The sequence below is a fragment of the Salvelinus alpinus genome, chromosome 12, assembly GCF_045679555.1.
Source record: "Salvelinus alpinus chromosome 12, SLU_Salpinus.1, whole genome shotgun sequence".
NCBI classification, from domain to species: domain Eukaryota; kingdom Metazoa; phylum Chordata; class Actinopteri; order Salmoniformes; family Salmonidae; genus Salvelinus; species Salvelinus alpinus.
Window position 1 is genome coordinate 60,405,041 of NC_092097.1, and position 21,355 is coordinate 60,426,395.

The 21,355-nt window shown below is 43.3% G+C and overlaps 1 protein-coding gene across 1 annotated transcript in view; it reads right to left on the bottom strand.

The window, feature by feature from the left end:
• Positions 1-501: 501 nt before the first annotated feature.
• pdrg1 (p53 and DNA-damage regulated 1) overlaps positions 502-21,355 on the bottom strand; it is a 31,218-nt gene continuing 10,364 nt past the window's right edge. Inside the window, exons 2-5 of the mRNA XM_071336977.1 lie at positions 3,113-3,188; positions 2,789-2,863; positions 2,214-2,294; positions 502-986 (exon numbers count right to left, since the gene is read on the bottom strand). Coding sequence (XP_071193078.1) covers positions 904-986; positions 2,214-2,294; positions 2,789-2,863; positions 3,113-3,188 — 315 coding nt within the window. The 3' untranslated portion in view covers positions 502-903. The remainder of the gene's footprint in view (positions 987-2,213; positions 2,295-2,788; positions 2,864-3,112; positions 3,189-21,355) is intronic.

Here is a 21,355-nt window from a genome sequence, read left to right on the forward strand (position 1 = left end):
GATTTTTGGATATAAAGAGACTTTATCGAACAAAATAAACATTTATTGAGTAAATGAATGTCTGCTGAGTGCAACCATATGAAGATGATCAAAGGTAAGGGATTCATTTTATCTCTATTTCTGACTTGTTTAACTCTTCTACTTGGCTGGTTACTGTTTGTAATGATTTGTCTGCTGGGCGATGTTCTCAAATAATCGTAAGGTATGCTTTCGCCGTAAAGCAATTTTTTAAATCTGACACCGTGGTTGGATTCACAAGAAGTTAATCTTTAAACCTATGTAAAATATGTTTTGTTTTCTGAATTTTTATAATGAGTATTTCTGTATTTGAATTTGGCGCCCTGCAGTTTCACTGGCTGTTGACTAGGTGGGGCGCTACCGTCCCACATACCCTAGTGAAGTTAATCAGCTTCTTGATAAAAACACACCTGTCAGGTGGATGGATTATTGGGGCAAAGGAAAATGCTCACTAACAGGGATGTAAAGAAATGTGTGCATATGGAAAATGTCTGGAATCTTTTATTTTAGCTCATGAAACACCGGACCAGCACTTTACATGTTGCGTTTATATATATTTATTATAATATTTGACTAAAACATTTCTATCTTAGTCTCCCACTGTTGAGGGTCCATGTTGGGTTTAGGATATGTTGTTCCTTCTGAAACCATGTGTTTGATACTGTTCCAGTAATTCTGTTCCAGAGCCTCCAATATAAATTACCACCAGCCGCCATTGGGTCAGACCCCATCTAAAATCCTAACCTCATCTCTTCATCAGGTGGTTGATGGCCTTCACCTCGACATTGGGTCAGATCCCATCTAAAACCCTAACCTCATCTCTTCATCAGGTGGTTGATGGCCTTCACCTCGACATTGGGTCAGATCCCATCTAAAACCCTAACCTCATCTCTTCATCAGGTGGTTGATGGCCTTCACCTCGACATTGGAAAGAGGAGACAGGTTATATCCTGTCAGCTCCGGTTTCCCTGGAAACACAAACACAAGTCTTTACAACACTATCCACATCACAAGATAATGCAGACTAACTATGCATTGTTGAAGGAGGTAATGCAGCCTAACATTAGGCATTGTTGAAGAAGGTAATGCAGCCTAACATTAGGCATTGTTGAAGGAGGTAATGCAGACTAACATCAGACTATGCATTGTTGAAGAAGGTAATGCAGACTAGCATTAGGCATTGTTGAAGGAGATAATGCAGCCTAACAGTATGCATTGTCGAAGGAGATAATGCAGCCTAACAGTATGCATTGTCGAAGGAGGTAATGCAGCCTAATATTATGCATTGTCGAAGGAGGTAATGCAGCCTAACATCACACTATGCATTGTCGAAGGAGGTAATGCAGCCTAACATCACACTAGGCATTGTCGAAGGAGGTAATGCAGCCTAACATCACACTAGGCATTGTCGAAGGAGGTAATGCAGCCTAACATCACACTAGGCATTGTCGAAGGAGGTAATGCAGCCTAACATCACACTAGGCATTGTCGAAGGAGGTAATGCAGCCTAACATCACACTAGGCATTGTCGAAGGAGGTAATGCAGCCTAACATTATGCATTGTCGAAGGAGGTAATGCAGCCTAACATTATGCATTGTCGAAGGAGGTAATGCAGCCTAACATTATGCATTGTCGAAGGAGGTAATGCAGCCTAACATTATGCATTGTCGAAGGAGGTAATGCAGCCTAACATTATGCATTGTCGAAGGAGGTAATGCAGCCTAACATTATGCATTGTCGAAGGAGGTAATGCAGCCTAACATTATGCATTGTCGAAGGAGGTAATGCAGCCTAACATTGGGCATTGTCGAAGGAGGTAATGCAGCCTAACATTGGGCATTGTTGAAGGAGGTAATGCAGCCTAACATTGGGTATTGTTGAAGGAGGTAATGCAGCCTAACATTGGGCATTGTTGAAGGAGGTAATGCAGCCTAACATTATGCATTGTTGGAGGTAATGCAGCCTAACATTATGCATTGTCGACGGAGGTAATGCAGCCTAACATTATGCATTGTTGAAGGATACATTACTGATCAGGGCCCGGTTTTCCAAAAGCATGTTAAGGCCAAGTGCATCATTAAAAACATAGTATCCTGTAGTTCTATGATGAAATTAACTTCTGGGGAACCGGGCCCTGTACTGTTCACTACAGCCTTAAGGAAGCACGGTTGATGACGTTACGTAATGATTTTACCTTGCAGTTCATTGAGTCGGTTCAGTTTGTCTTTAAGGGCTTGGCGAAGGTTGTTGATCTCATTGTCTAGCTGCTGCTGGTCTGGTCAGAGAAACCCAACACACGACAGACGAAACAAGACATTAGAGACCGGCATCCTGCTTCACAGTCATTAAACAAGACATTACAGAGACCGGCATCCTGCTTCACAGTCATTAAACAAGACATTACAGAGACCGGCATCCTGCTTCACAGTCATTAAACAAGACATTACAGAGACCGGCATCCTGCTTCACAGTCATTAAACAGACATTACAGAGACCGGCATCCTGCTTCACAGTCATTAAACAGACATTACAGAGACCGGCATCCTGCTTCACAGTCATTAAACAGACATTACAGAGACCGGCATCCTGCTTCACAGTCATTAAACAAGACATTACAGAGACCGGCATCCTGCTTCACAGTCATTAAACAGACATTACAGAGACCGGCATCCTGCTTCACAGTCATTAAACAAGACATTACAGAGACCGGCATCCTGCTTCACAGTCATTAAACAGACATTACAGAGCTGAGCGTGAACAAGCTCTTACCTCTCTGTATCATCTCTTTAGTCTTCGCTTTGGGGAATGTGATGAACATGCTTCCAAAGCAAACCTTCACTTTTTCTGCAAGTACAAAAAACAAAAAGGATAAGAAGAGATTAAATTGCCGGCGATTCATATTTAAATATAGACGTCTTTTTTCTGAGAGATAATGGAACATGAATAATTATTTAGAAAGACTAATATGAAATGTCGTCATTGTCCACAGCTCTGCGTCTGTGACTTTTAATTGTATCAAAGACGGAGGAAGTGCCTTATGAGTTTTATTCATCTTTGAATAAGAGTTCCAAACTGTCATTATTCTGCACCCACCTTCCGATGCCATCTCCTGTTTCAGAGCATTCAACGCTTCCCTGTTCATATTCCGCTTCGTGTCCAGATCCACGATCTAACAAACAGACACATGAACACAGAGGTAGTTGTGTTAACTGTATTACATAGTGACACCCAGTGGATGTGTGGAAAATGGAGAGTTTAAAAAACTAGCTAGCTAGCGACACGCGCTGCCTGGGTGCGACCTAGCCTGGGAAGCCTACAGTGGGCTTTATGGTTCTCCATAGCCGGCTGAGGGCTTTATGGTTCTCCATAGCCGCTAGTGGGCTTTATGGTTCTCCATAACCGCTAGTGGGCTTTATGGTTCTCCATAGCCGCTAGTGGGCTTTATGGTTCTCCATAGCCGCTAGTGGGCTTTATGGTTCTCCATAGCCGCTAGTGGGCTTTATGGTTCTCCATAGCCGCTAGTGGGCTTTATGGTTCTCCATAGCCGCTAGTGGGCTTTATGGTTCTCCATAGCCGCTAGTGGGCTTTATGGTTCTCCATAGCCGCTAGTGGGCTTTATGGTTCTCCATAGCCGCTAGTGGGCTTTATGGTTCTCCATAGCCGCTAGTGGGCTTTATGGTTCTCCATAGCCGCTAGTGGGCTTTATGGTTCTCCATAGCTGCTAGTGGGCTTTATGGTTCTCCATAGCTGCTAGTGGGCTTTATGGTTCTCCATAGCTGCTAGTGGGCTTTATGGTTCTCCATAGCTGCTAGTGGGCTTTATGGTTCTCCATAGCTGCTAGTGGGCTTTATGGTTCTCCATAGCTGCTAGTGGGCTTTATGGTTCTCCATAGCCGCTAGTGGGCTTTATGGTTCTCCATAGGAGAAGGAGGAATGTGTCTTGATGTGCACCGCCGGTAACACACTCGTTTACCCCGGCGACCGGTTCGTTTTTTTCTTCCCTCTCGCCATTCAAATCTAGTTAAGGAGAAAATGTAAGCCTTTGCAGCCTGAATTGAGAATGTTTTATGTGCGAACCATAGAGAGAGAGGACTCATCTTTGTATCTATGCATTTACAGCATCTCCATTTTGAAGTAGTACATTTTTTCTTCTTCACGATTGGCTGATCCCTCCTGATGACCTGGTTGGACATGACTAACAGGTTCACCAGGAGGGATCAACCAATGAAATTGTAAGTCCCAACCAGTTGCAAGTATGGGTAGCTGCAGCCCAATATGGTGACTGGAGTATGGGTAGCTACAGCCCAATATGGTGACTGGAGTATGGGTAGCTACAGCCCAATATGGTGACTGGAGTATGGGTAGCTGTTCCCCAATATGGTGACTGGAGTATGGGTAGCTGTCCCCCAATATGGTGACTGGAGTATGGGTAGCTACAGCCCAATATGGTGACTGGAGTATGGGTAGCTACAGCCCAATATGGTGACTGGAGTATGGGTAGCTGTAGTCCAATATGGTGACTGGAGTATGGGTAGCTGCAGCTTAATATGGTGACTGGAGTATGGGTAACTAAAGCCCAATATGGTGACTGGAGTATGGGTAGCTGCAGCCCAATATGGTGACTGGAGTATGGGTAGCTACAGCCCAATATGGTGACTGGAGTATGGGTAGCTACAGCCCAATATGGTGACTGGAGTATGGGTAGCTACAGCCCAGTATGGTGACTGGAGTATGGGTAGCTCCAGCCCAATATGGTGACTGGAGTATGGGTAGCTGCAGCCCAATATGGTGACTGGAGTATGGGTAGCTACAGCCCAATATGGTGACTGGAGTATGGGTAGCTGTAGGCCAATATGGTGACTGGAGTATGGGTAGCTGTCCCCCAATATGGTGACTGGAGTATGGTTAGCTACAGCCCAATATGGTGACTGGAGTATGGGTAGCTACAGCCCAATATGGTGACTGGAGTATGGGTAGCTGCAGCCCAATATGGTGACTGGAGTATGGGTAGCTGTCCCCCCAATGTGGTGACTGGAGTATGGGTAGCTACAGCCCAATATGGTGACTGGAGTATGGGTAGCTGCAGCCCAATATGGTGACTGGAGTATGGGTAGCTGTCCCCCCAATGTGGTGACTGGAGTATGGGTAGCTACAGCCCAATATGGTGACTGGAGTATGGGTAGCTACAGCCCAATATGGTGACTGGAGTATGGGTAGCTATAGCCCAATATGGTGACTGGAGTATGGGTAGCTACAGCCCAATATGGTGACTGGAGTATGGGTAGCTACAGCCCAATATGGTGACTGGAGTATGGGTAGCTACAGCCCAATATGGTGACTGGAGTATGGGTAGCTACAGCCCAATATGGTGACTGGAGTATGGGTAGCTGCAGCCCAATATGGTGACTGGAGTATGGGTAGCTGCAGCCCAATATGGTGACTGGAGTATGGGTAGCTACAGCCCAATATGGTGACTGGAGTATGGGTAGCTGTCCCCCAATATGGTGACTGGAGTATGGGTAGCTGCAGCCCAATATGGTGACTGGAGTATGGGTAGCTGCAGCCCAATATGGTGACTGGAGTATGGGTAGCTGCAGCCCAATATGGTGACTGGAGTATTGGTAGCTGCAGCCCAATATGGTGACTGGAGTATGGGTAGCTGCAGCCCAATATGGTGACTGGAGTATGGGTAGCTGTCCCCCAATATGGTGACTGGAGTATGGGTAGCTACAGCCCAATATGGTGACTGGAGTATGGGTAGCTGTCCCCCAATATGGTGACTGGAGTATGGGTAGCTACAGCCCAATATGGTGACTGGAGTATGGGTAGCTACAGCCCAATATGGTGACTGGAGTATGGGTAGCTACAGCCCAATATGGTGACTGGAGTATGGGCGGGTGGGTGTGTCGAAAGGAGAGGGTGTATGGAAAGAGAATCAGCTAAATTGTGCAGATTTGTTGCCTCAATACCGTTTTGCGTGTCTGATTGGGCTGCGCGGCGAGTCGATAAGCCGGCGTCCAGTGCACCGGCATTGTATGAACATGCATGTTGACATGAGACAGGACCGTGATACCACGGCTGTGTCGACGGCGTTAGCTAACGTGGCCATTTCCCCCCCCCCCATGATTATATTTAAAGTAGGATAGAAGCCTACACAAGAAATAACTGATATTGATAACCATGGAGATGTCACCTTGACACATACAGTCAATGTGGAGGGCTGAACTGCAACAACACCGGGACACAGTGCCCTTCGCACCCGCTTGACAAGCACTACTGTCCAGGAACAGCTAGGGGAGTAACTACGCACCCGCTTGACAAGCACGACTGTCCAGGAACAGCTAGGGGAGTAACTACGCACCCGCTTGACAAGCACTACTGTCCAGGAACAGCTAGGGGAGTAACTACGCACCCGCTTGACAAGCACTACTGTCCAGGAACAGCTAGGGGAGTAACTACGCACCCGCTTGACAAGCACGACTGTCCAGGAACAGCTAGGGGAGAAACTACGCACCCGCTTGACAAGCACTACTGTCCAGGAACAGCTAGGGGAGTAACTACGCACCCGCTTGACAAGCACTACTGTCCAGGAACAGCTAGGGGAGTAACTACGCACCCGCTTGACAAGCACTACTGTCCAGGAACAGCTAGGGGAGTAACTACGCACCCGCTTGACAAGCACTACTGTCCAGGAACAGCTAGGGGAGTAACTACGCACCCGCTTGACAAGCACTACTGTCCAGGAACAGCTAGGGGAGTAACTACCTAGTATCAGGGTTACAGCACTACTGTCCAGGAACAGCTAGGGGAGTAACTACCAAGTATCAGGGTTACAGCACTACTGTCCAGGAACAGCTAGGGGAGTAACTACCAAGTATCAGGGTTACAGCACTACTGTCCAGGAACAGCTAGGGGAGTAACTACCTAGTATCAGGGTTACAGCACTACTGTCCAGGAACAGCTAGGGGAGTAACTACCAAGTATCAGGGTTACAGCACTACTGTCCAGGAACAGCTAGGGGAGTAACTACCAAGTATCAGGGTTACAGCACGACTGTCCAGGAACAGCTAGGGGAGTAACTACCTAGTATCAGGGTTACAGCACTACTGTCCAGGAACAGCTAGGGGAGTAACTACCAAGTATCAGGGTTACAGCACGACTGTCCAGGAACAGCTAGGGGAGTAACTACCAAGTATCAGGGTTACAGCACTACTGTCCAGGAACAGCTAGGGGAGTAACTACCAAGTATCAGGGTTACAGCACTACTGTCCAGGAACAGCTAGGGGAGTAACTACCAAGTATCAGGGTTACAGCACTACTGTCCAGGAACAGCTAGGGGAGTAACTACCAAGTATCAGGGTTACAGCACTACTGTCCAGGAACAGCTAGGGGAGTAACTACCAAGTATCAGGGTTACAGCACGACTGCCCAGTAACAGCTAGGGGAGTAACTACCAAGTATCAGGGTTACAGCACGACTGTCCAGGAACAGCTAGGGGAGTAACTACCAAGTATCAGGGTTACAGCACTACTGTCCAGGAACAGCTAGGGGAGTAACTACCAAGTATCAGGGTTACAGCACTACTGTCCAGGAACAGCTAGGGGAGTAACTACCAAGTATCAGGGTTACAGCACTACTGTCCAGGAACGGCTAGGGGAGTAACTACCAAGTATCAGGGTTACAGCACTACTGTCCAGGAACAGCTAGGGGAGTAACTACCAAGTATCAGGGTTACAGCACTACTGTCCAGGAACAGCTAGGGGAGTAACTACCAAGTATCAGGGTTACAGCACGACTGTCCAGTAACAGCTAGGGGAGTAACTACCAAGTATCAGGGTTACAGCACGACTGTCCAGGAACAGCTAGGGGAGTAACTACCAAGTATCAGGGTTACAGCACTACTGTCCAGTAACAGCTAGGGAAGTAACTACCAAGTATCAGGGTTACAGCACGACTGTCCAGTAACAGCTAGGGAAGTAACTACCAAGTATCAGGGTTACATCCAGGAACAGCTAGGGGAGTAACTACCAAGTATCAGGGTTACAGCACTACTGTCCAGGAACAGCTAGGGGAGTAACTACCAAGTATCAGGGTTACAGCACTACTGTCCAGGAACAGCTAGGGGAGTAACTACCAAGTATCAGGGTTACAGCACTACTGTCCAGGAACAGCTAGGGGAGTAACTACCAAGTATCAGGGTTACAGCACTACTGTCCAGGAACAGCTAGGGGAGTAACTACCAAGTATCAGGGTTACAGCACGACTGTCCAGGAACAGCTAGGGGAGTAACTACCAAGTATCAGGGTTACAGCACTACTGTCCAGGAACAGCTAGGGGAGTAACTACCAAGTATCAGGGTTACAGCACGACTGACCAGGAACAGCTAGGGAAGTAACTACCAAGTATCAGGGTTACAGCACTACTGTCCAGGAACAGCTAGGGAAGTAACTACCAAGTATCAGGGTTACAGCACTACTGTCCAGGAACAGCTAGGGGAGTAACTACCAAGTATCAGGGTTACAGCACTACTGTCCAGGAACAGCTAGGGGAGTAACTACCAAGTATCAGGGTTACAGCACTACTGTCCAGGAACAGCTAGGGGAGTAACTACCAAGTATCAGGGTTACAGCACGACTGTCCAGGAACAGCTAGGGGAGTAACTACCTAGTATCAGGGTTACAGCACTACTGTCCAGGAACAGCTAGGGGAGTAACTACCAAGTATCAGGGTTACAGCACTACTGTCCAGTAACAGCTAGGGGAGTAACTACCAAGTATCAGGGTTACAGCACGACTGTCCAGGAACAGCTAGGGGAGTAACTACCAAGTATCAGGGTTACAGCACTACTGTCCAGGAACAGCTAGGGGAGTAACTACCAAGTATCAGGGTTACAGCACTACTGTCCAGGAACAGCTAGGGGAGTAACTACCAAGTATCAGGGTTACAGCACGACTGTCCAGGAACAGCTAGGGGAGTAACTACCAAGTATCAGGGTTACAGCACTACTGTCCAGGAACAGCTAGGGGAGTAACTACCAAGTATCAGGGTTACAGCACTACTGTCCAGGAACAGCTAGGGGAGTAACTACCAAGTATCAGGGTTACAGCACGACTGTCCAGGAACAGCTAGGGGAGTAACTACCAAGTATCAGGGTTACAGCACTACTGTCCAGGAACAGCTAGGGGAGTAACTACCAAGTATCAGGGTTACAGCACTACTGTCCAGGAACAGCTAGGGGAGTAACTACCAAGTATCAGGGTTACAGCACGACTGACCAGGAACAGCTAGGGAAGTAACTACCAAGTATCAGGGTTACAGCACTACTGTCCAGGAACAGCTAGGGAAGTAACTACCAAGTATCAGGGTTACAGCACGACTGACCAGGAACAGCTAGGGAAGTAACTACCAAGTATCAGGGTTACAGCACTACTGTCCAGGAACAGCTAGGGAAGTAACTACCAAGTATCAGGGTTACAGCACTACTGTCCAGGAACAGCTAGGGAAGTAACTACCAAGTATCAGGGTTACAGCACTATGTAGGAGTACAATTACACACATGGATAACATATAGAGGTATAAGATAGGTGAACAGTATAATTACATTTGCATTTGGGTCATTTAGCAGACGCTCTTGTCCAGAGTGACTTACAACTTGGTGTATTCACCTTATGATATCCAGTGGAACAACCATTTTACAATGGTGCATCTAACTCTTTTAAGGGGGGGGGGGTTAGAAGGATTACTTTGTCCTATCCTGGGTATTCCTTGGAGAGGTGGGGTTTCAGGTGTCTTTGGAAGGTGGTGATTGACTCCGCTGACCTGGCGTCGTGAGGGAGTTTGTTCCACCATTGGGGTACCAGAGCAGACATAGACATAATAACATACATGTCAGACAGAGTGACGCCTAGAGGTAATTGGACACGCTGGGATAGAGGGTCCAGCCACTATTATAAACAAATTGAAAGCAGATGGTGGTGAATGACTTCATAGGGGACGGACAAGACTGTGTGTATAAATAGAGTAGCGGGAGTTCTGAGAAAGTGTGTGTTCCGCGGGGTGTGTTCCGCGGGGACATGCCAGTGGGCTGTACAGTTGTAATAAAGAGCATGTTTGATTTTAAAAGTTCTGGTAAGCGTTGTATTTGAAAATGATTTTCCACGACATAATTGGCGAGCTTGCCAGGAGCTGATAGGGACTGGGACGTTCTTGGCTGATGATGGGTTCTTTGGACAATCTAAACAAACAGAGGTGGCCGCCCAACTAGACGGTAAGCAAGTTCTTACAATAGTTGAAATGTTTGTGTAAGATTGCTCCAGAGATACTGTCTCAGCGAGAGGAGCGCCACGTAAGTCTCTCTTTCAAATTTCCTAAAATGAAACCAGTAAATACAAAAGAACTTTTAAATTCAATGAATTTGCATGTATGTGTAATTTGGGGAATGGTATTAAATGTAAATGTATGCGCATGTATAGAGACTGAGTGAATAGGTGCTGTGAACTTTGCTTGTGTTAGATGTAGAGTGAGCATGCATGCGCTCGTTCAGATCAGACCGTTCGAATGTGTAGCTTAAATGATGCGGTTGTTTGCGCATCTGGCTGAGATGGCTGGTTAACATTTTTGAAAAGGTCTGCTTGGGTGGGATATTCACAGCGCGGCAGAAGGGTCTGTTGGTGAATATTTAGTAGTTAAATTAATATTTCATGGTTACCGCTTTGAAAGAAGGACTGAACGGATGAAATATTTAGAAGGCAGGAAAACGTTAGCCCGATTGTGCGGCGTTCAACTGCAAAAGTAGCTTATACAGTCAAAGCATAAAACAGTAGGTTGTAGGAAAACGTTAGCCCGATTGTGCGGCGTTCAACTGCAAAAGTAACTTATACGGTCAAAGCATAAATCGGTAGGTTGTAGGAAAACGTTGGCCCGATTGTGCGGCGTTCAACTGCAAAAGTAACTTATACGGTCAAAACATAAATCAGTAGTTAAATAAATATTCATAGTTTCCGCTCTGAAATGAGGACTGTATGAGTGAAGTAGTAGGTGCAGGAAAAACGTTGGCCCGATTGTGCGGCGTTCAAATGCAAAAGAAATCCTGCGAATAAAAAACCGCTCTGTCTAGCTACCAGGGTTTGGTAATTCAGTAGGTCATGCCACAATACTACTCTAAGAATAGAAGAAAAGATAAGTATTGGGGGTTGAATAGGATATGAAGACAAGCTGATCCGATTAGACAGTAGTCTCGTCATATTGTAGAAGTCTAGGCTTATGTAGAAGGAAGTGAATTAAGTCAATAAAGAAAGACTGAGTTGTTTTGAGGTAAAAACAAAGGGATTGAATGAACGGATGAAACATAAAAGGATGAATGATAATGTTGTAAGAAATGAGTAGATCTGTGTAAAAATAGAAGATTAGGAAGGAAAGACGAGTTGTGTGTGTATGTAGGCAGAACGTCCAGGAGAGGGAGCGCGCAGCTCTCCTGTGACAGAGTAGAGTTGATGCTGTAGTATTCAGAAATAATGTATGTACTGTATAGAGTAGGCTTCGATAAAAGAAATTAAGTGATGTGACAAATGAATTATTAATTGGAAAGGAGATTGGCTCTAACTCGGAAAAATAGTAAATAAAAGGTGTAGAAATACATGGGAGTATTTAGGAAAAATAAATAAATAAATAGTCGCATGGGACCAAAATGTGAAGCTCGATTTGTAGGCGTTCTGATGTCAACATTCTATCATCAGAAAATACATTGCGATGAGGTTGTGTGTGTGGTTCCTCTAGTCCTCGCAGACGTGCGGGTGATTGGCAGAACTATTGACAAGATCTAAGAACCAATAAGAAAATAGCTCTCTGTTCTGGATATAGGTATATCGGGTAGTGTAATGTGACATTAGAACTTAGTGCGGTAGTAGGAAATGCCGCTATACAAGAGTTTATTTCCTTGTCAAAATAACAAACAACTAATTGGTTTGAGGTTAGTGAGAATGGAATTTTTTACTTGTCGGTGTATAGTCTCTGAGCGAACAATAAGTGTTTCATAGAGATTACAGTTTATATGTGGTCAAGAAGAAGTATTGGATCACGTTTGACATCTAGTAAAATAACGATGGAATTTTAATTGTTAGACATTCTATACCACAATTCTCTGGAACTGTTAAAGACGCTTTAGAATAAAATCTATGGATAAGTAAAATTATTGGTTTGCTGACTAAAAGGTAACGTTGTGAATATTAACAATATGTACACTTTCTTTTCCAGAAAGAATAAGGGAAAAAAAGGGTTTTTTAATCTTCTCTGGTCAACAATGTCATTGGAGACTGCATTACTGTGGAAAGCAGTTAATTAAAGTCAGCCGCTTTAAAAATAAAAATATCTGGATAAGGCTAAAACATGGAGTTCTGGATGAGTGAGTCCAGTCCCTTTGCGATTATTGGCTTATGATTCACTAGTGAGTACACCATGTACTGGGAATGAATATGCATTAGTAGATATATTGGAAGGGTTTTTTCCAATTCAGTTTCAAATTGGGTATGCAAAAGGATGAACATGTTTTTGAAAAATGTATTTAAGTTGCTCCTAAAGAAAGGGGGAGTGGAAACATATTAATGGTCTCAAAATGCCCTGAATCCTAGGAATTTCTTGTGAAAGACTGATCACCTTTTACTAGAAATTGTTGGAACAGGTGGGATATACTTATAAAATGTTTAAGACACCAGACTCTATTCAAACTGTATAATTACTTTGAAAATCTATTATGTCCCTGGGAAAATTATGAAGAGTTGTACCCTTAAATTGAATAAGTTATTCGAATAGGTTTATTTTAATTTTTATTTTCGATATAACATGGGTTCATAGGTAAAACTATCAGTTCTTTGGGGTTATGGTCTTTGGGGGAATACACAAATGTGTTTTGTTCATTATGCATATAAAAAGTGTTGAAAGTTTTTCTAAAGGGTTTATTGGAGTGTGGGTTTCTGTAAGGGTTTTGTTGATAACTACATCATCTGTAATTCATCTGAGAGATCACCAGTAGAATAAGGGAGTTGTCATGAAAGGTGACGTCAGAATGCTTTAGGGCATGGGAGAGAATATCACCACTAGTGGGTGTGGAGCTCATACCCGCCCTAATCGACTGAATAGTGAGGGACAACTGTGTCTGATGACCTGTGAACTGTATCTAAAAAAAAAAAAGACATGCTGAAATTATGTTATATTTGTTGGGAGAATAATGACTTAAGGTTATTGGGGTACTGATTTTTTTTTTATTATCAGGCCACTCATGAGAGAAACTGAGACAAAAGGGCTATTGGGAAAATAGATAGTACTGGTAATAAAAGTGTTTAGTATAAATGTTAATTATTAAAGGGATGTTGTGTATTGAATAGATAAGGTCAAATTTGAGTTAAAGTAAACACTAAGGACTGTTATCCTGAATATTGGATTGGGAAAAGTATTTCAAAAAGAACTGTTTAGTTATTTGGATATAGAACTGTTTAACGTTAATAGGCCTAGGGAAGCTCTGGAAACTAATCCTGAGACAAGGTGGTTGACAAAACTTACAGAATTTTAGATTAAAGGTTTTTTGTTTCTTTCGTTTTATAATGTCATTGGAATTGGAATGATAAAATGTAATGTTTAATTGAATAAAAAGGTAGTCTGTTGTGCGAAGATACCCATGAATGAAGAAGAAAGAGACCAACAATAACTTGGGCATAGAATGACACGGATGGATGTTTTCTCCAGGTTTCATTTCTTTACAAATAGTGATAATATTGCACATGTGCAATAATTATTATAATTTTATTTCTTTTTTTTTCTTTTTTTTTTTTTCTCTTTTTCTCGTTTGGTCAATTTATTTTTGTTTTGAGGAACATAAGGTTGTGTATATGTTCCTGAGGAGGGACTGATATAAATGATATATAAATTGACTTAAGGATGTTTTAAGTATGTATCAAACAATGGCAGTTATGGGTTAGGGGACTTATAAATGAAGGTAATGGTAGTAAAGGGGTGTTATTTCTAGAAATATGTATAAAAATAGAGATAATTCACAGAAAAGGAAAGACAGCTGGCTGTGTAAAATATAGGGACAATTCTAAAAGTAAATAGAACAATTCACATATCTAAAGATATGGTAAAAAGAATAAGTGGTGGCATTTTGAACATTAGAGCAAAAGTTTAAGAAACTTATGACATAGTTTTGTTAGGATTGGATATTCTTCCAACTGGAAGACGCTTGACTGATTACATGTTATTTTACAGCAGTTGATGTAGGGAACATCATTTGATTATCATTGAATATTTCTGTGGCAGGAGGCCAGGTATTTGAGGCAGAATGGTTACATAGGGCTGTTATTAAAAATTAAGATTTAGTGATCTTGCTAATGTTGTCAGGAAATAACCCATGTGTTAGTGTGTATGTCCTCAGGAAAAAACAGCCAGAAATGGAAGGGCTTGGGCTGCATTCTGGAGACTGAGTGTACATCAAGATACACCAGGCTGGTGGTATACTTCTTACAACACTGCAGTGGTAAAGTTCTTTATGTCTCTCTTTGGTGGGTGCATAAGTCTCACGAGAAGTAAGGTCCAGCTGAATAATGGGTGAGCTTGAAAACACCATGACAGAGGATGTGGAATCAGAGAGAGAAAGAGAGAGAGATTAGATTCCACTATAGACATACTGGGTTGAGTTTGGAGGCTACTTGTTTTATTTTTAATACATCATGTGAAAGAGAATGGATAATAGGATATTATACTCTAAACAAACATGTTAAAGGGATTGATATGAAAGCATATACAGTGTTGAATTAATTCAAGAAGAGAGAATGTTAATTGTAGGTTATGCACATGATTATCAGTTGAAATGGAGTAGATGGGAAACTAAGTAAAAATGACATGATTTGGGAACACCTCTCAGAACCTGTGGCCGAAAGGGGAAGACTGGGTGGAAGCATGAGGAAGCTTTTTAGGGCTTTTATTTTTGTGGAGTCCAGCAGAAAAGTATCCTGGAGGCATAGAGTCAGGTAAAGAGAGAGTGGGAATTGTCATGGTCTCAGATTTCAGTTTGCATGAATATATTTATGCATAACACATAACATTGTCAATGCTGTTATGTTTTGTCTGTTGTTTTCCAAGTCTTATGTTTAGGAAACCAGAAGGAGAGGGGTTCGCCAGCTTCAGCTGGAATGTCTGTTTGTTGTGTGATGAGTGATGGAAGTAAGAGGATGTATGGTGCAATCTTAGAACAGAGGCCATAAGTCTCTAAGTATGAATGCTTCACAGAAAGTAGGCAGAAACCTGAACCAGGATGAGAGGTTCTGCGTCTGATGATCCAAGGGGACCAGAAGGACCTCTCTCAGTGGTACCAGGAGATCTAGTCCACGTTGGAGGGATCCGGAGGAAGTGGGATCAACCGAGGAGAGATGGACCCTATGAGGTGGCCAAAGCAACAAGAACGGCCGTCCAAGTGAAAAAGAAGCCAGACGTGGTACCATCTGACCCACTGCAGCTGAGTCCCAACAGAGAGAAGGATACAACCACATAGAGATGAGGACACTGAGGATGCTGATTCACCAGGAGGGAGCCTGGAGGGAGCAGGAGCAGCGGAAACGATTGAGATGCCAGGGAGGAGCCAAGAAAACAGTAAATCAAGTGAAAGCCAAAATATGACACGTGCACCGACTAATGCACCCAGAAGAGGAGGAGAGGCCTCACAAGGAACAGAATAAGAACGTTTCTTTCCTAAAATTGAAACCCTTCCAGATGGAAGCTAAGTCCGGCCTGAGGAGGGAGCCTCAGGTGAAGAAAGAGGAGGAAAAGTCCTGCAAGCTGAAGAAAATGGGGATTTCCCCACAATTGACTTTTAAACTTTTGAATGGCCTCCTTTACAGACAATTGATGTTAGAACAACAAAAGAATAATGACATTGACATAACAGAAGCAACAGTGAATGCTAGTATAGAAACAACAGACTAATGCACAATCAAGATGTATGGTGGGAGCAGGAAGAGAAGAATGGAATCAGCCGAACAATCCAAAAAGACTGACAAGGTTAGAATCTATGTTCCACCTCAATGTATAACAGAAGCAGGAGAACTGAAGTCTATCTCAATCATAAGGATCAAACCCTTATCGGAGATTGCACTCTGTGGATGGACACATCACCAAACAAAGGGAGAAGTCGTTTGGGACCCGAAAGGATGTGACCTGATATGAATCAAAGAAAAAGACGAGTAGGTGCTCATCATGAACAAGATTGAACCAGTGGAAGGTGAAGACCTACCCCTGCACCTGAACAGGAAGAACCTGTGACAACAACAAGGGTGGCGGCTGCTGTGACGACCACAGTAGCTACCACTAGATGACATCGACTGCCCTTACCAAGCAGACCACCGTGCCAACAAAGCAACCTGAGACATCAGTCAGGAGAGTTTTTACTGATATTTGAAACTTTCTGATAAACTCTAATGATCTACCTCAAGATAAGAACATTGAAAAAGCAACAGAATTAGATATATCAGAATCAGAACCACTCAAGGACAATACATGAGAAGAAGTAGTGAAGAAGGAGTGATACGAATGGGCTAAGTATATGGCAAACAGACACAGAATGGACAATTGTATTTTGTGAAGAAAATCACCTTTGTCTGATCTTTTAATAGTCTCTGAACCAGCATCATGTAAAAACTGTGTAAGTTGTAAAAATGACTATTGTATCAATAGAAAGTATTCTATTCCCTTGTGTGACATAAAATGTAGGATTGTTCTGGGTAAGTGCTAGGGGTAAAACTATGTTGAATGAGACCATGCTGGGAGACAATGATTGTGTTGCCTATAATATTAGAACTGAATTAAATGTACCTCAATTAGACAGAGGTACCGTGGTTAAAGGAAAATATGAATGTTTTTACAGCCATGACACCGAAGGAATTGATGTAGGAAACACCACTGTAGAATGTGATACTATTTGGGTTTTAGAGAATGTGGGAGTTCGTAAAAATAATGATAAAGGGTTGTGTGGTCACATAACTCAGGTTGCGTCATCTCTTAATATGTTGAAAAATCAAGACAAAGGTATTGCTGATAGTTTCTGGATGTGTGGAAAAAACTAACTGTTGAATGTATTGCCTGATGGATGGATTGGTCTTTGTGCCTTAGTTAGAGCAATTAAATAGGTTACTATTATTGAATCACTCCATGATGACTATGTTAAAACCTAGAGTTAAAAGGGTTTATGATAAGGATCCTGAGGTATACCTTAATGTAATTGGACTGCTTAGAGGTCTACTTAGGGATTTCAAGGCCAGAGAGGAGGTTAAATCAGGATTTGAATCTATATTTCTGTGGATAACACCAAATATGAACTTAGAATGGATTAATTATATATGATATAATCAACAGGGATTCATTAACTATACTTAATTGGCTCTTAGTGGAGAAGGGTGGAGTTTGTGTCATGTTTGCTAGGATGGCTATTGTGCTGGGAGGGGGGTTATTGGCTCTGGGTCTTGTATTTTGTTGTGTTTTACCCTTGATAAAATCACTTGTGGTCCAGACAACAGTTAAACAGATGTCTGTAAGGAGTGCTGACCCTCCAGTGATAATTAATCCTATACCTGGGAGCCCAGGCCATTATACCAATAAATATGGAAAACTTTGCAATGCAGTTGGTGGACCTCTGGACTGCCCCTTTGGCAATCCAAACTGTCTCTATGGAGTGATGCCGGGAGGTGGTTCTGCTTGCCATGATTTCAGTAAGGATGGTCTGCCTGTATATGCTGTATTCCCAAATGCAGACGAATGTCTACTGGTACATGTCCACAAAGAGTGTCATTTGCGCCGTAAGTGCAAGTGGTGCACAAAATTTAATGTGGAAGGCCATGACCATCATGGAGACCCCGTGTTTTGCGCAAAATGTCAAAGAGGTGATTGTAGAATCTGTCAGGATGAGGACTGTGCTCCTATGTAAGGATTTTAGTATATCTATTTTTGTTTAAATTTGTGTTTTTGTATGTTTGGTTGAATTTTTAGATATGTATATCAATGAATATATATATGTTTTTCTTTAATTGAAGCTAGTTATGCCTTCTAAAAACTAGGTTAATTTCAAAAAACATGTTAGGTAACAGAGGGTTTTCCGGTTACAAGTGTCTATGGACCATGTCCTTAATCTTCTAAACAAAGGTTGGTATCATTGATATCACTTTATTAGAGAGGTGTCTGCGAGGGAGGATCATGTTGAAATGCTTAAATTTAGAATGATGTTGTGTCAATTTTCTTTTGTAACTGCATGTTGGTCTTTGATTTTTTCCTTATTCATTTATTATGATACTCCTTGTATTATTTTGATTTTCCACATAACTGAGATAACCTCAGGCAAGGCTAAGTACTTACACGCACATGCTTCATCAAATCTGTAATATTTTATCTTTCTTAATTTTTACACCTAATTAGATCTTTTACTCTTATGTAAACTGGAGATGTTTGGTCTAGTTCGGTTTTTATTAATGTTTCTAATTGGATCTTGTACTCCTATTTTAGTTTTAATCATTTGAGACTGTTTGGTCTAGTTGGTTTATGTGCTTTCTTCTGTTTTTGTATTTTCTTGTATATCGTAGGTATTTTCATTTACTATCCCAAAGTCATGTTTCTGTTATTTATGTGGCTAATTAGCCCCAGAGGTGGGATTGTAGGAGTACAATTACACACATGGATAACATATAGAGGTATAAGATAGGTGAACAGTATAATTACATTTGCATTTGGGTCATTTAGCAGACGCTCTTGTCCAGAGTGACTTACAACTTGGTGTATTCACCTTATGATATCCAGTGGAACAACCATTTTACAATGGTGCATCTAACTCTTTTAAGGGGGGGGGGGTTAGAAGGATTACTTTGTCCTATCCTGGGTATTCCTTGGAGAGGTGGGGTTTCAGGTGTCTTTGGAAGGTGGTGATTGACTCCGCTGACCTGGCGTCGTGAGGGAGTTTGTTCCACCATTGGGGTACCAGAGCAGACATAGACATAATAACATACATGTCAGACAGAGTGACGCCTAAAAGCAATTGGACACTAGACATATGGTCTGACCATTCTATTACAAACATACATGTCAGACAGAGTGACGCCTAGAGGTAATTGGACACGCTGGGATAGAGGGTCCAGCCACTATTATAAACAAATTGAAAGCAGATGGTGGTGAATGACTTCATAGGGGACGGACAAGACTGTGTGTATAAATAGAGTAGCGGGAGTTCTGAGAAAGTGTGTGTTCCGCGGGGTGTGTTCCGCGGGGACATGCCAGTGGGCTGTACAGTTGTAATAAAGAGCATGTTTGATTTTAAAAGTTCTGGTAAGCGTTGTATTTGAAAATGATTTTCCACGACAACTACTGTCCAGTAACAGCTAGGGAAGTAACTACCAAGTATCAGGGTTACAGCACGACTGTCCAGTAACAGCTAGGGAAGTAACTACCAAGTATCAGGGTTACAGCACTACTGTCCAGGAACAGCTAGGGGAGTAACTACCAAGTATCAGGGTTACAGCACTACTGTCCAGGAACAGCTAGGGGAGTAACTACCAAGTATCAGGGTTACAGCACTACTGTCCAGGAACAGCTAGGGGAGTAACTACCAAGTATCAGGGTTACAGCACTACTGTCCAGGAACAGCTAGGGGAGTAACTACCAAGTATCAGGGTTACAGCACTAATGTCCAGGAACAGCTAGGGGAGTAACTACCAAGTATCAGGGTTACAGCACTACTGTCCAGGAACAGCTAGGGGAGTAACTACCAAGTATCAGGGTTACAGCACTACTGTCCAGGAACAGCTAGGGGAGTAACTACCAAGTATCAGGGTTACAGCACGACTGTCCAGGAACAGCTAGGGGAGTAACTACCAAGTATCAGGGTTACAGCACTACTGTCCAGGAACAGCTAGGGGAGTAACTACCAAGTATCAGGGTTACAGCACGACTGACCAGGAACAGCTAGGGAAGTAACTACCAAGTATCAGGGTTACAGCACTACTGTCCAGGAACAGCTAGGGAAGTAACTACCAAGTATCAGGGTTACAGCACTACTGTCCAGGAACAGCTAGGGGAGTAACTACCAAGTATCAGGGTTACAGCACTACTGTCCAGGAACAGCTAGGGGAGTAACTACCAAGTATCAGGGTTACAGCACTACTGTCCAGGAACAGCTAGGGGAGTAACTACCAAGTATCAGGGTTACAGCACGACTGTCCAGGAACAGCTAGGGGAGTAACTACCTAGTATCAGGGTTACAGCACTACTGTCCAGGAACAGCTAGGGGAGTAACTACCAAGTATCAGGGTTACAGCACTACTGTCCAGGAACAGCTAGGGGAGTAACTACCAAGTATCAGGGTTACAGCACTACTGTCCAGTAACAGCTAGGGGAGTAACTACCAAGTATCAGGGTTACAGCACGACTGTCCAGGAACAGCTAGGGGAGTAACTACCAAGTATCAGGGTTACAGCACTACTGTCCAGGAACAGCTAGGGGAGTAACTACCAAGTATCAGGGTTACAGCACTACTGTCCAGGAACAGCTAGGGGAGTAACTACCAAGTATCAGGGTTACAGCACGACTGACCAGGAACAGCTAGGGAAGTAACTACCAAGTATCAGGGTTACAGCACTACTGTCCAGGAACAGCTAGGGAAGTAACTACCAAGTATCAGGGTTACAGCACGACTGACCAGGAACAGCTAGGGAAGTAACTACCAAGTATCAGGGTTACAGCACTACTGTCCAGGAACAGCTAGGGAAGTAACTACCAAGTATCAGGGTTACAGCACTACTGTCCAGGAACAGCTAGGGAAGTAACTACCAAGTATCAGGGTTACAGCACTACTGTCCAGTAACAGCTAGGGAAGTAACTACCAAGTATCAGGGTTACAGCACGACTGTCCAGTAACAGCTAGGGAAGTAACTACCAAGTATCAGGGTTACAGCACGACTGTCCAGGAACAGCTAGGGGAGTAACTACCAAGTATCAGGGTTACAGCACTACTGTCCAGGAACAGCTAGGGGAGTAACTACCAAGTATCAGGGTTACAGCACTACTGTCCAGGAACAGCTAGGGGAGTAACTACCAAGTATCAGGGTTACAGCACTACTGTCCAGGAACAGCTAGGGGAGTAACTACCAAGTATCAGGGTTACAGCACTACTGTCCAGGAACAGCTAGGGGAGTAACTACCAAGTATCAGGGTTACAGCACTACTGTCCAGGAACAGCTAGGGGAGTAACTACCAAGTATCAGGGTTACAGCACTACTGTCCAGGAACAGCTAGGGGAGTAACTACCAAGTATCAGGGT